At 37.9% G+C, this 14,426-nt stretch overlaps 1 protein-coding gene across 6 annotated transcripts in view; it reads left to right on the forward strand.

The window, feature by feature from the left end:
* FRYL (FRY like transcription coactivator) overlaps window positions 1-14,426 on the forward strand; it is a 279,655-nt gene that overhangs the window by 180,080 nt on the left and 85,149 nt on the right. For all 6 annotated transcript variants that reach the window (XM_030313899.2, XM_030313898.2, XM_030313897.1 and 3 more), the window contains 5 exons: window positions 1,892-2,087; window positions 2,916-3,040; window positions 5,796-5,853; window positions 8,126-8,217; window positions 12,216-12,388. In XM_030313899.2, the coding sequence (XP_030169759.1) occupies window positions 1,892-2,087; window positions 2,916-3,040; window positions 5,796-5,853; window positions 8,126-8,217; window positions 12,216-12,388 (644 nt within the window). The remainder of the gene's footprint in view (window positions 1-1,891; window positions 2,088-2,915; window positions 3,041-5,795; window positions 5,854-8,125; window positions 8,218-12,215; window positions 12,389-14,426) is intronic.

Raw genomic sequence — 14,426 nt, forward strand, 5'->3', positions numbered from 1 at the left:
ACATGAACCTAGAATGCCTTTTGTCTTCTCTGTCTTCTGTATGTCGACATCTGCTGTATCTCAAATTCCACCTTATTTTTAAAGCCTTCTCTTACATCTCCCAACCCAGAGTAATCATTCCTTCTTTTGGATTTGAATATAGATATTTTTGGTTTTTCTATATGTGTATCCATGCTTATTATGTATCTATATAGATTCTCAGGTATTATGTAGCAAGTATTATTTATTTAGTGGAAATTGACACTTGCCACCTTGCATAACATTAATGACCTTATCTTAGTCTCCCCTAATTACCATGTTTTAAATTAGAAGCTCCTCTCCTACTACCGTTCTCTATCTCCTCTATCATTCTTCATCACAGTTGGCACTATCTGACGTTGTTTTATTCATTTCTGTATTGTATATCTTCCGCAGTACTCATGATGGTAGTGATTTTTTTTTAAGTTTATTTTTACTTATTTTTGAGACAGAGAGAGAGAGAGAGAGAACGAGAGCCAGGGAGGGGCAGAAAGAAAGGGAGAGAGAGAGTCCCAAGCAGGCTCCGTGCTGTCAGCACAGAACCTGATGCAAGGCTCGAACTCATGAATGGTGAGATCCTGAGCCAAGATAAAGACTTGGTCACTCAACCAACTGAGCCACCCAAGTGACCTGCTGGTAGTGATTTTTAACAGGGTTGTTTTATTTTGTTTTTACTGCTGCCACAATATTTTCTAAAACAGTAAAACACTGTTGATGAATTAATGAAGTGATATGTTTGCTTTGTTTATCTTAATATATAAATATACTGAAGCTAAGGACTCTGTGTTAGTATTTTTCTGTTTTGTTTTCCTCTCATTCCTTAATCCCAATAGAATTTGGTGTTTGGAAAGATTTATGGAATTGTTCCAACATATTTTATTGGTCTGTTGTTTCAAGACAGAAATTTGACAGAATCCTTAAAACTGTGGATACTCTTTTGACACTGCAGTTCCATTTTTAGGAATTTACCCAAGAAAATAATTAAAATTTTATTATAATTAAGCATATATTCAAATGTATAGTGTTGTGTGTTATAGGGAAAAATTTCTATTAGTTAAAATGCCCAATAATGAAAATTTAGACAATAAAACCTGATCTCTATAGTAATATAGCATACAGTCATCAAAAATGATGTCGCACTGGGGCACCTGGGTGGCTCAGTCGGTTGAGTGTTCGACTTCGGCTCAGGTCATGATCTCGCGGTTTGTGAGTTCGAGCCCTGCGTTGGGCTCTGTGCTGACAGCTCAGAGCCTGGAGCCTGCTTTGGATTCTGTGTCTCCTTCTCTCTCTGCCTCTCCCCCACTTGTGCTCTGTCTGTATCAAAACTAAATAGATGTAAAATAAAAAAAAAAAAAAAAATTAAAAAAAATGATGTCCCAGAAGTATAGTCTTTTAGTGGAAGATGTTTAAAACACGTTAAGTACATACAAAAAAAACCAGTATTGTTCAGTTTTTGTGAGTTAAAGGAGATATATTCAACATGTTTGTATATGAATTGAAGATTTGTAAAAGAATATACTGTGCTTACTTGGATGTGGGATAAAGGGGATTTTCATTTTGTTTTCATGTGTTGTTTTTTTTTTTTTCACGTCGAGCGTGTATAAGAAGTTATAAAATGTGGCCTGTTGAAATATTAACTTTGGTCACAAGAATAATAGATGATGTTAAAATGATGCTATGTTTTAATTTTCAGTCAAATATGTTATTCATTTATATCTTACCACCATTCCACAGGGCTTTAGCAGCGGTGGTAATAAAACCGTATGTTAACCATCTCTCCTAAATTGATAGCATTTAGCTTTAGTTAAAGAAAACTTCAAAAAATGTCGTGTTGTTTGTATTCACCTGCTTCTCTTGCTGTTTTCCCCCTTAGCAGCCCCATCAATGCTAAGAAAGTGAACACTACCACAAGCAGTGACTCCTATGTCGGCCTGTGGAGAAACTATCTGCTCCTTTGCTGCAGTGCGGCGACATCCACGACCTCTTCAACATCTGCAGGTTCTGTGAGGTGTTCTCCTCCCGAGACGCTGGCGTCTACCCCTGATAGTGGCTATAGCATTGATTCCAAAGTAAGGCTTCCCAACCTGCCACTGAATTTGAATGGCACCATCAAATAATGGTTTTCAAGTGTCTTTTCCAGGACCATAAAGGCATTTGGTTGAAAAGTGTGTTGCTTGTACTAACAATGAAAATAGTGCAAGAAATCGCATGACTATCGATTCCTTACTGGGATCAATTTCATATGTATACACACGAACACTGTTGTACTGATGGAGGGTCATGCTCACTGAATTCATCGTAGTGAATTTTTTAAAGGAATTTTCATCCCCACTTTTCCTTATTTATTTTCTATAGTTTTCACACTTCTCAGTATCCAAAATAAATCGTTTAAATAAATACCTTTGTCGAATTTCCCTAAATTATGTAGTGGTACCAATGATACTTGGTAATAACAGTTGTATAGCCTTCATGCTGTGACACAAAATGTTGCGAGGTGGTTGGAGAAAATTTAGAAAACCTAAGACCTGAGAGTCTTTCTTTAACACCAGTGACTCTTGTAGAAGGAATTTTTTAAAATTGGTTTTTATGGATCAAAAGACATAGACTATCAGATGGAGGGAATCAGCCTATTATCTGATGGTAAGTGTCTGTAAGAAATTAGGAGACCCACAGAGCCCAAATTCTTTTAATGAACTTGCAGTGAAACATTGGACAAGTCATTTAATGTTTTGAGATTATGTGCACCACAGGTGAATTTTGAAGCCCCGTTCACAGAAAAATTCCATCTTTCCATGGCCCTTGATGAAATGTTGATGAAATGTGGAAGTGCCAAATTATTTAATTGGATGTACTGTCATTAACGGCTGCTATAAATACCTTTTTTTTTTTTTTTTCAGATTATCGGCATCCCATCCCCTTCATCCTTGTTTAAGCACATAGTTCCAATGATGCGCTCTGAGAGCATAGAGATCACAGAATCCCTTGTTCTAGGTCTTGGCAGGACCAACCCAGGAGCTTTTAGGTAATTATCTTCGTATCTGTTCTCTATGCACTAAACCAGCTAATGTACTGTTGGAGAGAAGGCGTGATAGAGTACTTACTATCTGGACAGTTCATGTCAGTCCTGACATTTACCAGGTAACTAGCCATGTAACATTTAATGAGTCCTGTAATTTCTCTGATCCTTTATTTCTTCATTTTGACTGAACAGATAAGAATTACCCAATATTCTTCACAGAATGACTGTGAAAATCACATATCTATTCTGTATAAATAGGTTCTAAAAATGATAAAATGCCATGTAAATTTTTAATACTTTTCTGCCTATTTACACAGTGATGTGATTATTTTACAGTTTTGGTCTATTGGCTAAAACTATCATTTTTCCTGTTCTTATTCAAGAGAATTAGGTTATTATTTATTTATTTATTTATTTATTTATTTATTTTAATGTTTATTTATTTTTCAGAGAGAGAAAGAGAGAGAGTGAGAGGGAGGGAGGAAGGGGCAGAGAGCGAGGGAGACAGAATCCGAAGCAGGCTCCAGGCTCTGAGCTGTCAGCACAGAGCCCGATGTGGGGCTTGAACCCACGAACCACGAGATTATGACCTGAGCCAAAGTCGTACACTCAACCAACTGAGCCACCCAGGCGCCCTGAGAATTAGGTTATTTGTAAAAGAAATATTTACATACATATTTATGTCATCCTTGATATTTTTTTATACTAATGAAAAAAATCCTTCATTTTTGCCTGAGATTCTGCTTGGTCCTTGCCTTGCCTGCTGGGCCTTGTAGTCATTCTTTTGAGATTGTCCTCCATTGATCTCAGGTGATGTTTGATGTTTCATCTCTGAGATAACACATACAGCAGAGACTAGGTTAGCTAATTATTATGTGTCTGTATTTGTGGGGTGGCGTTCATCATAAATGAAGTCTTGGAAAATTATTTTGTGATAAGTAAATACATTATTGTGCTAATGGAAAAAATAGGATCCAAAGATGATCTCAGATTCTTAAAAAACAAATTCTCATAAAGAGAAACAATCCTCAGGCAAAAACTGTAAATATCTGCAGTAGTTTCCATAGATGATGAAATTGTGGATGCATTGTGTTTTCTTATTATCCTTTTTTATTTTTCCAGTTATCCACAATGATCACATTTACAATTCAAAGCCATAATGTAAGCAAAGATAAAGTTATCATTTTCATGAAGTTCATACACTTTAACTCATTAATGCTATTTATAAGAATTAATCCTAAGGAGATAATCAGAAATGAAGGCAAAGATATTCACTAAGGTAGTATTTATAACAACAAAAATTAGATAAAATTGGGGCACCTGGCCAGCTCAGTCAGTAGAGCATGTGACTCTTGATCTTATGGTTGTAAGTTCAAGCTCCACGTTAGGTGTAGAGATTACTTAAAATCTTCAGGAGTGCCTGAGTGGCTTAGTCAGTTAAATGTCCAACATGGGCTCAAGTCATGGTGTCACAGTTGGTGAGTTCAAGCCCCTCATCAGGCTCTGCATTAACACCAAAGAGCCTGCTTGGGATTCTCTGTCTCTGTCTCTCTCTCAAAAAAAAAAAAATTTTAGGGACACCTGGGTGGCTCAGTCGGTTAAGCATCCAACTTCAGCTGAGGTCACGATCTCAGAGTTCATGGGTGTGAGCCCCACATTGGGCTCTGTGCTGACAGCTCAGAGCATGGAGCCTGTTTCACATTCTATGTCTGTCTGCCTGTCTGTCTGTCTGTCTGCCTTTCCCCTGCTCAAGCTCTGTCTCTCTCAAAAGTAAATAAATATTTAAAAATAGTAGTAATAAATAATTTAAAAAGCTTTAAAAAATTACATAAAATTTAATGAATCAGTGAGAAATGAAAGTGGTTAGGAAAATTGTGGTATCCTACTCTATAAAAGAATATTATGAATAAATTAATGGCATTTAAAAGTCATTATGCTATTAATGGGAAAAAGGATACCATCCCATGTATGATAGGGTTTCAACTATATAAAATGTGTGTGGGCTCAAAATGATGGAACAACAGTCTTAATGGTACTTACCTCTGTGAATTAGAGTAAGTGGCCTATCCCATTTTTTTCTGCTTTCCAAATACAGTGTGCATATGTTCTTTTGTAACCAAAACAAAACAATAAGGATTGTGTTGGAAACAGTAGAATTAGGGGGCACCTGGGTGGCTCAGTTGGTTAAGCGTCCGACTTTGGCTCAGGTCATGATCTCGTGGTTCACGAGTTCGAGCCCCACGTCGGGCTCTGTGCTGACAGCTTGGAGCCTGGAGCCTGTTTCAGATTCTGTCTCCGTTTCTCTCTGCCCCTCCCCTGCTTGCGCTCTGTGTGTGTCTCTCTCTCACTCTCAAAAATAAATAAACATTAAAAAAAGATTAAAACAGTAGAATTAGGGTTAACACTTGCATTTCACATCATTATATTAGTGTTTACATATTTGCACAACAGATTATACCCATTCAGCTATTAATTTAAAAATATATCACTTCGGGGCGCCTGGGTGGCGCAGTCGGTTAAGCGTCCGACTTCAGCCAGGTCACGATCTCGCGGTCCGTGAGTTCGAGCCCCGCGTCGGGCTCTGTGCTGACTGCTCAGAGCCTGGAGCCTGTTTCCGATTCTGTGTCTCCCTCTCTCTCTGCCCCTCCCCCGTTCATGCTCTGTCTCTCTCTGTCCCAAAAATAAATAAACGTTGAAAAAAAATTTAAAAAAAAATAAATAAATAAAAAAAAATAAAAATATATCACTTCCCTTCTAGGGAACTAATAGAGGAATTGCATCCCATAATTAAAGAAGCACTCGAAAGAAGGCCAGAGGTAAGTGTGTATTTTTCTACCATTAAATATTCATCAAGTACTTGTCTTCTATATTCTATGTCAAAATTAGACATAGAATTTTGTCAAAAGTTAGAAATTGAGAAGTAATTACGTAAAAGATCGTCTAAAGTAGTTCTAAACACTTTTTTAATATACAAAACTCTCCCCCCCCCAGGAGATCTTTATGCAGAAACTCATTACATAAAAGATATTAAATTGCTATAACTAGAGTGAGGGCAGTCAGGATCTAGATGGGTCAGCAAACTTCCTGTAAATGGCCAGGTAGTAAATATTTTCACCTTTGCAGGTCCTACTGTCTCTGTTGCAACTGCTCAGTTTTGCTGCATAGGTTACTAAACAAAGGGACGCAGCTAGATTGCAATAAAATTTTATTTAGGCAGCAGTGGGCCAGATTTGGCCTGTGAGGTCCATATTTTGCCAGCCCCAGGTTTACATTCCCAAATCTATAGGTTTGTGTTCTGTCCTGAGCAACTTTTAGAAACCGCAGGTCCAGTGGGACAGGCAGATATGCAAACCATAACTATAACAATGTGTTATTCACTGAAACGAAGTCATAGGTAAGAGGTTGTACAGACTGTAGAGAGGAAAAGCCTCTGGCTCTGCCTGTGAAGGAAAAGTAGGTAGGAAGCACCAATATTTGAGCTGAAGTTTGAAGCACATTCCTTGGTGGATAAGCAAGGGGAAGACATTCTAGGCAGAGAAATAGCATTTGCAAACCTTACGAAAGAATTTGAACACTGCAGATTCTTTTGCATGATTATATTATGGAGAAAGTGATTGCTTATGCTGCAAAGCAAGGTAGGTATTATCTCATGACAGACTCCTGGTCTCTGCTTTATTTAGTAGTCCAGTGGTTACCGTATGGCATAGGCATCCGAGAATTGCCTGGAGAGCTTCCTAAAAATTATAGATTCCTGGGCCTGTTGAATGAGAATCCCTGGAATGGAGCCCAGAAATCTTCTAAAAACCACTGTAGATGAGCCTGGTGTAGATGACTGAGAATCACTGCTCTTTATGTCACCAAGGAATTAAAACAGGAGAGGGAGATGGGGATAATAGCTACTCTTTAGAAACTGTAAGACAGCATCTGTACTTCTTTATTTCCTTTCTTTAATTTAGCCTGGTGGAGTAGTGATAGTATCCCTATTTAGTAATTGATTAGACTTTTGTTTCAGAATGATCATGTTGATTACAGTATAGCATGAAAGTTAAAGGATTGCAGAGGAAAATGGAAATGGAAGCAAAATTAAGTAGCAATATTTATACTTCAGAATTTCAGGGGAGAGAAGTCATCATAGCAAGTGAATAGATAGGTACAATGATGTGCCTTGAATGTAAGATTTATTTTGAGTGCTGTAGACTCAGTCTTTCTACAGGGATGAGATGAAAACAAGTCAGTTAAAAGGTTGCAGAAATCCTCAAAAGCTGTTTAGAAACCATCCTGTTCAGTATGAATTGCTGTAAACTTTATAAAGAGCTAAATGAACTAGTAGTTGTAATGAACTGGTTATCAGCAAATTGGCCTGCTTATGCAAGGCAGGAGTCTGGATTTTGTAGGTTTCTAGTTGCTCTGTACTGTGAAAATGACATCATGGTGACATAATGAGCAATAGAAGAAAATGATGCAGCAAATCTGCCTCTTCCTACTACATGAGTTCCCACTGGAAGCAGAATCCAGGGGAGATTTATAGCAATTATAAGCTAGCCATTTGTCCTTTGGCTCTAATAAGACAAATTTATTCATACCATAATGATCAGATAAATTTTTTCTTTTGTATTTCGTTTTTGTGTCAAAATTAATCCGTGAGTGGAAAACTTTGGCACAAGCAAAATCTGTGGGATTTCTTCATTCTCCTTTGTGTTATTTTTTTTTTATTTTCCCCGCCCTTCTGTTATATTCGGGGGGACATCTTAGGGATTCTTTTGCTTTCAGTGAGAACAGTTGACTAACCACTTCAGTTCTTCTGAAGTTGTCAGATTAGCAAATAACCTAAAAGTAACTATAACTGTGAGGTAACTGTAGGATTTTATTTTCTCCCCCCACAAGGGGTATGGCCGCACAAACTGTCATGTGATTTTATTTGGCTCATTAATCAAACTATCTGCACATGTCTCTCTGATTCAGTGGCCACTAGACTGCTCAAAGTCCACATTACACAAACAAAATAATCGCAAGGAGCCCTAAAACCCTAAGTTTGCTATCGACTTCCCGGAAGGACTTTTACTTAGTATCTTTCTATCTCTGGAACAGAATATGAAGCGTCGCAGGCGTCGAGATATTTTGCGAGTACAACTGGTACGAATATTTGAACTGCTGGCAGATGCGGGTGTCATTAGTCACAGGTCAGTGTTGGATTTTTGATTTGTAAAACTTTGATTAGAGAACATAATATTGTCTCTTATGAAATACATAAAAACAAAGCACGCTTGCAACAATAAAAACCTTCAACGCTGTGAGCATTATTTGCCAGTCCATCTAGTATTAGCCAGTGGCTAAAAAACATGTTGAAAAAAAATCTACCACTAGTACTAGATTGCTTCGGGAAAAAATTGGGTATGACATTCCTAGGATTTTGATATTTGTAGGAATCTAGTAACTCAGGCAAGAGGACAGTAGCCGTGTTTTGTGACTAAGTTAACTTTATCTTACCTCATTTTAAAGATGTATTTCTTGGGCGCCTGGGTGGCTCAATTGGTTGGGCGGCCAACTTCGGCTCAGGTCACGATCTCGCGGTCCATGAGTTCGAGCCCCGCGACAGGCTCTGTGCTGACAGCTCAGAGCCTGGAGCCTGTTTCAGATTCTGTGTCTCCCTCTCTCTGACCCTCCCCTGTTCATGCTCTCTCTCTCCCTGCCTCAAAAATAAATAAACATTAAAAATAAATAAGTAAAAATAAAGATGTATTTCTTGTAGACTGTAAAATCATATATATATACATCTATCTATCTATACATCTATCTATCTATAAATAGATAGATAGATGTATATATATATATAGGCTAAACACTATAAAGTTTACAAATTTATCCCAGTCATCTATTAATCTATCCTATTGGGGAAAATCACAAAATCCATGAACATAAATCATAATTCATAACTTTCCACCCTTCCCCAATGAAGACATTGTTAGAATAAAGGCATTTTGGCACTAAGACCAGCCCCTCGAGGAAAATTCCATCAGCTTTGGGTTGAGAACTACCTATTTCCTTAGGAAAGATAATGGTGTTACCTGACTGTTTATTGAAGGAGGGAAAAAAAGAGAGATCTGATCGTCTTCAAAAAAAGGTAACTGAAAAGAGATCCTGAGGAAAAAAGAATGTTAATAATAGTGCAGTGTTGTTACTCTGGCATTGTCCCGCTTATTTCTGAGTACCTCCTCCCTTTCATAGTTCGCATCAAGTGCTTTTTTGACAAGTGCTTTCAAAAATAGAGCTTTAATTAAAGAGAATTTAAACCACGGATTACCTTTTCTTTTATAGTAAATGAAAAGCAAATGAGAAGAAAGAAAAAGAAACATCATTCCTTTTTTCTTGTCCTACACAAAAACAAAACAGTGGAAGTCAGGAAAAGAGAATTTGAAACATGCTGGGCTTCATGCAAAAAATCAATAACCTAATACATACCTGGATCTTTTTTTGGTTGTTGCTTTTAATGTAACGTTAGTGAATGGAGAATCTTTGGTACTATTTTGGGGAACTGCAGGATGTTGGTGTATTTAAAATTTAACTGCAAAAGCTGTACTCACCATTGGGCAGTAATGGTTTTGAACACAGTTATGGTTTTGGTTTTGTTTGATTTTTTTTTAAGAGAAAGTAATCCTATAAGGCTGTTGCTATTATGGACTTTTTATTTCCTTGATTAAGGCAAAAAAGATGAATTCAGAATGCCAAGAAGGCAGGGATCTTTGTTTTGTTCCTCAAGCTGATCCTGTGTGCCTCATGCATAGGAAGTACTCAATGAATATTTGTTAAATGAATGAATGTTTTTCTCTGGGTCAGGTTGCAGTCTATTAAATTGGTTTCCCATCCAATAATAAATCATGACTCAGAAATTAAAAACACTCATTTAAGGAATAAAGGGAAACATTTCAAAAAAAAAAAAAAAAGGAAAAGAAAAGAAAGGTGCCTGGGTGGCTCAGTCATTAAGCATCTGACTTCAACTCAGGTCATGATCTCATGGTTCTTGAGTTCGAGCTCCGCGTTGGGTGAGCTCGAGCTCCATTTGGGGTGAACATGAGCCCTGCTTGGGTGAGCCCTGCTTCTCTCTCTCTCTCTCTCTCTCTCTCTCTCTCTCTCTCTCTCTCTCCCACACACACACACACACCCTCTCTCAGCCCCTCTCTCACTTGCACCTTTTCTCTCTCAAAAAAAGGGAGAGGACACATTTCATTATGAATTCATTGAACATATTTTTATTGTAGACTGATATTTTTAAGATGCTGTAATACCATGGTGATTCCTTACTCTTGTTTTCATGGCTTTAGGATGTTTATTCTTTTGAGAGAGCACATGCAGGTGGGCAAGGGGCAGGGAGAGAGAGGAGACAAAATCTGAAGCATGCTCCAGGCTCTGAGCTGTCAGCACTTGAACTCACGAATTGTGAGATCATGACCTGAGCCGAAGTCGGATGCTTAACCAACTGAGCCAACCAGGCCACTCCTATGATGTTTACAAGAAGCTCTTCACAACTATTAAAAATTAGTTTTACTTTTAAAATCTTGTGTTTTAGAGGTACTTTTCAAATATAGCAAGGAAAACTGATCAAAATGAATGTAATGTAACATCATCATTTATATAGCACTTATGGTTTACTAATAAGATTATGATTCATTTTCTCTTATGATTTCATTTTCTCCTTCTTACATAGTAACTCATTTATAGTCTTACTAAAATGTTCTGAGGTAGCTACTGGTCAAATCCTTTATAAACAATGGAACAAGACTGGAACCCAAGACTTCTGACTAACCAAAGGAGCCTTTCTGGTCTTTGGTTTCCAGGCAGAGAGCCCTTGCCTCAGGAAAAAAATTACTGCAGATTTTTGAGACAATTCCACGGGTATAAGAAGACTTGAAAACCACCACTCGTACTTGAATTCTCTTAAAGTTTTGTGTCCCTAGTACTACCTGTTTTAGAATCTTGCAGAGAATAAATACCTAATGGATATTTGATTGATTATGCTAAAGGCATGATATGAATATGTGTGGCAACTAGGAGAATATATAGAGCTAGTCTTTCTTCTTTCTACCCTTCTGAACTGATCCTTCCTATCCCGTATGCCTCCTTATTTCCTTATTTTGAAAAACTATATATTTTGCCAGAGAAGGAATAACATTCAGCACTCAGAATAGTCGATTAAAAGCAGATATGGAATTGAATAATATAAATTGCAGTAGTTTCTTGATTAAGAAGCACCATCTAGGGGCACTTGGGTGGCTCAGTAGGTTGAGCATCTGACTTTAGCTTGGGTCATGATCTCACGGCTCGTGGGGTTGAGCCCCGCATCAGGCTCTGTACTGACATCTCAGAGCCTGGAGCCTGCTTTGGATTCTGTGTCTCCCTCTGTCTCTGCCCCTCCACCATTCACACTCTGTCTCTCTCTCTCTCTCAAAAATAAACATTAAAAAAAAAAAGAGGAAGAAGCATCATCTAGGAGCACCTGGGTGGCTCAGTCAGTCAAGTGTCCAACTCTTGATTTCAACTGAGGTCATGATTTCAGAGTCATAGGATCGAGCCCTGCATTGGGCTCTGTGCTAACAGTGCAGACCCTGCTTGGGATTCTCTCTATCCCTCTGTCTCTGCCCCTCCCCTACTCACATGCTCTGTCTCCTAAAATAAACTTTAAAAAAGCACAATCTATCTCATATTTGTGAGCCAAAATCATGTTCATTTAATTTTTGTATATTAAGTTGCACACTATCATGACCATGCCAAGTTTAATACACAGTTGATCCTTGAACATAGATTCGAGCTGCACAGGCCCACTTGTATGTGAATTTTAACAGTACAGTAATATAAATGTGTTTTCTCTTATGGTTTCATTTTCTCTGTCTTTATTGCAAGAATATAGTACATAATATGTATGACATGCAATATATATGTTCATCAACAGTTTATGTTATCGGCAAGGTTTCCAGCCAACAATAGGCTATTAATTGCTAAGTTTTGTGGAGTTAAAAGTTATATACAGATTTTTGACTGGAGTGGTGTGAGTGGGTACCCCAAGCCCCCCATTGTTTAAGGGTCTACTGTGTATTATTCTGGTTTGATTACTAGGAATTTATTTTGATTGAAATTATAATTTAAAATCACATTTTCTTTTTTTTTTTTTTTCCAATATTTTCAGTGCAAGTGGTGGCCTTGATAATGAAACACATTTCCTCAACAACACTTTATTGGAATATGTAGATTTAACTCGACAACTCCTGGAAGCAGAAAATGAGAAAGACTCTGACACACTGAAGGATATACGATGCCATTTTAGTGCCTTAGTGGCGAATATCATTCAGAATGTTCCAGGTAATTATTTTCAGTTTCTTTTTTTTTTTTTAATTTTTTTTAATGTTTTTATTTATTTTTGAAGGAGAGAGAGACAGAGCATGAGTGGGGGAGGAGCAGAGAGAGAGGGACACACAGAATTTGAAGCAGGCTCCAGGCTCTAAGCTGTCAGCACAGAGCCCGATAAGGGCCTCGAACTCACGAACTGTGAGATCATGACCTGAGCCGAAGTCGGATGCTTAACTGACTGAGCCACCCAGGCACCCCTAGTTTCAGTTTCTTAAAACATTATTGAATTATTAAGTGACCGTCATATATTTTCTTCCCATGAGGGTTTGCAGTCTCAGGTGCTAAAGCAGCTAAAACATAGTGGAAAATATGTCAGCATAACATGGATGGCAAGCGTTTGTTTTAGCTTTCAATTAGTGGTGTGAGTAGAAGTCAAAAAACAACCCCACCTAGATTTTTAATGATAATCAAGACACTAACAAAAAATTTAAGAAGTCAATAGAATATTCTTCTATTATTTTTATTTTTAAAAATTCTGTTCTTTTATTTAAAAAAAATTTTTTTAATGTTTATTTATTTTTGAAGGAGAGAGAGACAGAGTGCGAGCCAGGGAGGGGCAGAGACAGAAGGAGACACAGAATCCGAAGTAGGCTCCAGGCTTTGAGCTGTCAGCATAGAGCCTGAAGTAGGCCTCGAACTCATGAGCCATGAAATCATGACCGGGGCCAAAGTCGGACGCTTAACTGACTGAGCCACTCAGGTGCCCCTCAGATAAACTTCTTTAGACAGACTTGTTCTAGTTGTAGTAAGCAAAAAGAAATAGTAATGAGAATAGAATTAACAAGATACTTTTGAGTAATGGAAGAAGGGTGTAGGCTGCAGTTACAAAATATACCAAAGATACAGTGTTATTGACTGGTTCCTTTAAGGTCATTGTACCTATTGTTGAGTACCTACCAAATGGCAGATAGTGGTTTAGGCACTAGAAATATTAATTTGTGCAATTACGTTTTGAAAAGCCATAAATTCTGTACAAGTGTAAGACATAAAAATGTGACTGTAGCCTTTGGTATAAATGTAAATACAATTTTTTTCTTTTTCTTTCTGAAAAAGAATAATTTTGTTAGCTTTAAAAATACATGCAAACAGTTGGCTTTTAAAGTAAGAGCATGGGTTGTATTTTATAAGAGAGTCCAGTAAGCATTTCTTAGGTACCTTAATTTCAAGTGCAGGAGCCCTATTTGGAACTTTAGAGGAAATGATGCCAGTTAGAGGGAAAGAGCATTCTTTCCCTCTAACTTTTCTGATCGGAAGCCCATTAACATAAAGATAGAATTTAGTCCATTACTAAACATTTTTCTACAACTTCCAGATTGGCTCATTAAGATACTCTTGGGTTTCTTCAACAAGGATTGACACCGAGAATTTGTAGATGGAATTTTAACGTGGAGAGAATCCGCGGAGATCATCTCAAACAGTCGTTTTCAAACTGTGTCGTTTTTCCTCTGCTGCCAGCAGCAAGAGGCAGCAGAATGGGTTTGGACTCTAGGCCTTACCCCTGAGTTCAAGTAGATCAGCCCCTCCTTTGTCTGTTTTGTGTATCAAGATTCCATGTAAGGATTCTTGATTCTTTGACAAAGACAGCTGTGCTGCTAAAAACATACAGCTTAAAAACAACTTATCTCGTCCAAAGATTTCACTTGACATTGAACCGAGATCCAGAGTTGTGTTCGCGTTGATGTCTCGGCCCCGCTTGCTGTGTAAGCAGCAACAGCCAGGGAGAGAGGCGGGCAGGGTCCTCGTACCTCCCTTGAAACCGTGCTTGTGGGTCCTGAATCTCTCACAACGCTATGCTGCGTGGTGTCATAGTCTCAGCCCTGTTCCTGTGGCTTGCGTATGTGGAAATGATTTCTGCCATGGAGGAGGTTTTTGGCAGTTTAAGATAAAAACTTCTTTCTTTTTTATAATATTGCATATTCAATGCCAAATAAGTTGGCATGCACATTAAAATAAAGGGAAATGGGAATCATTGTTTTCCCATCTATTTTTT

Source organism: Lynx canadensis, chromosome B1, assembly GCF_007474595.2.
Source record: "Lynx canadensis isolate LIC74 chromosome B1, mLynCan4.pri.v2, whole genome shotgun sequence".
Classification (NCBI taxonomy): Eukaryota; Metazoa; Chordata; class Mammalia; order Carnivora; family Felidae; genus Lynx; species Lynx canadensis.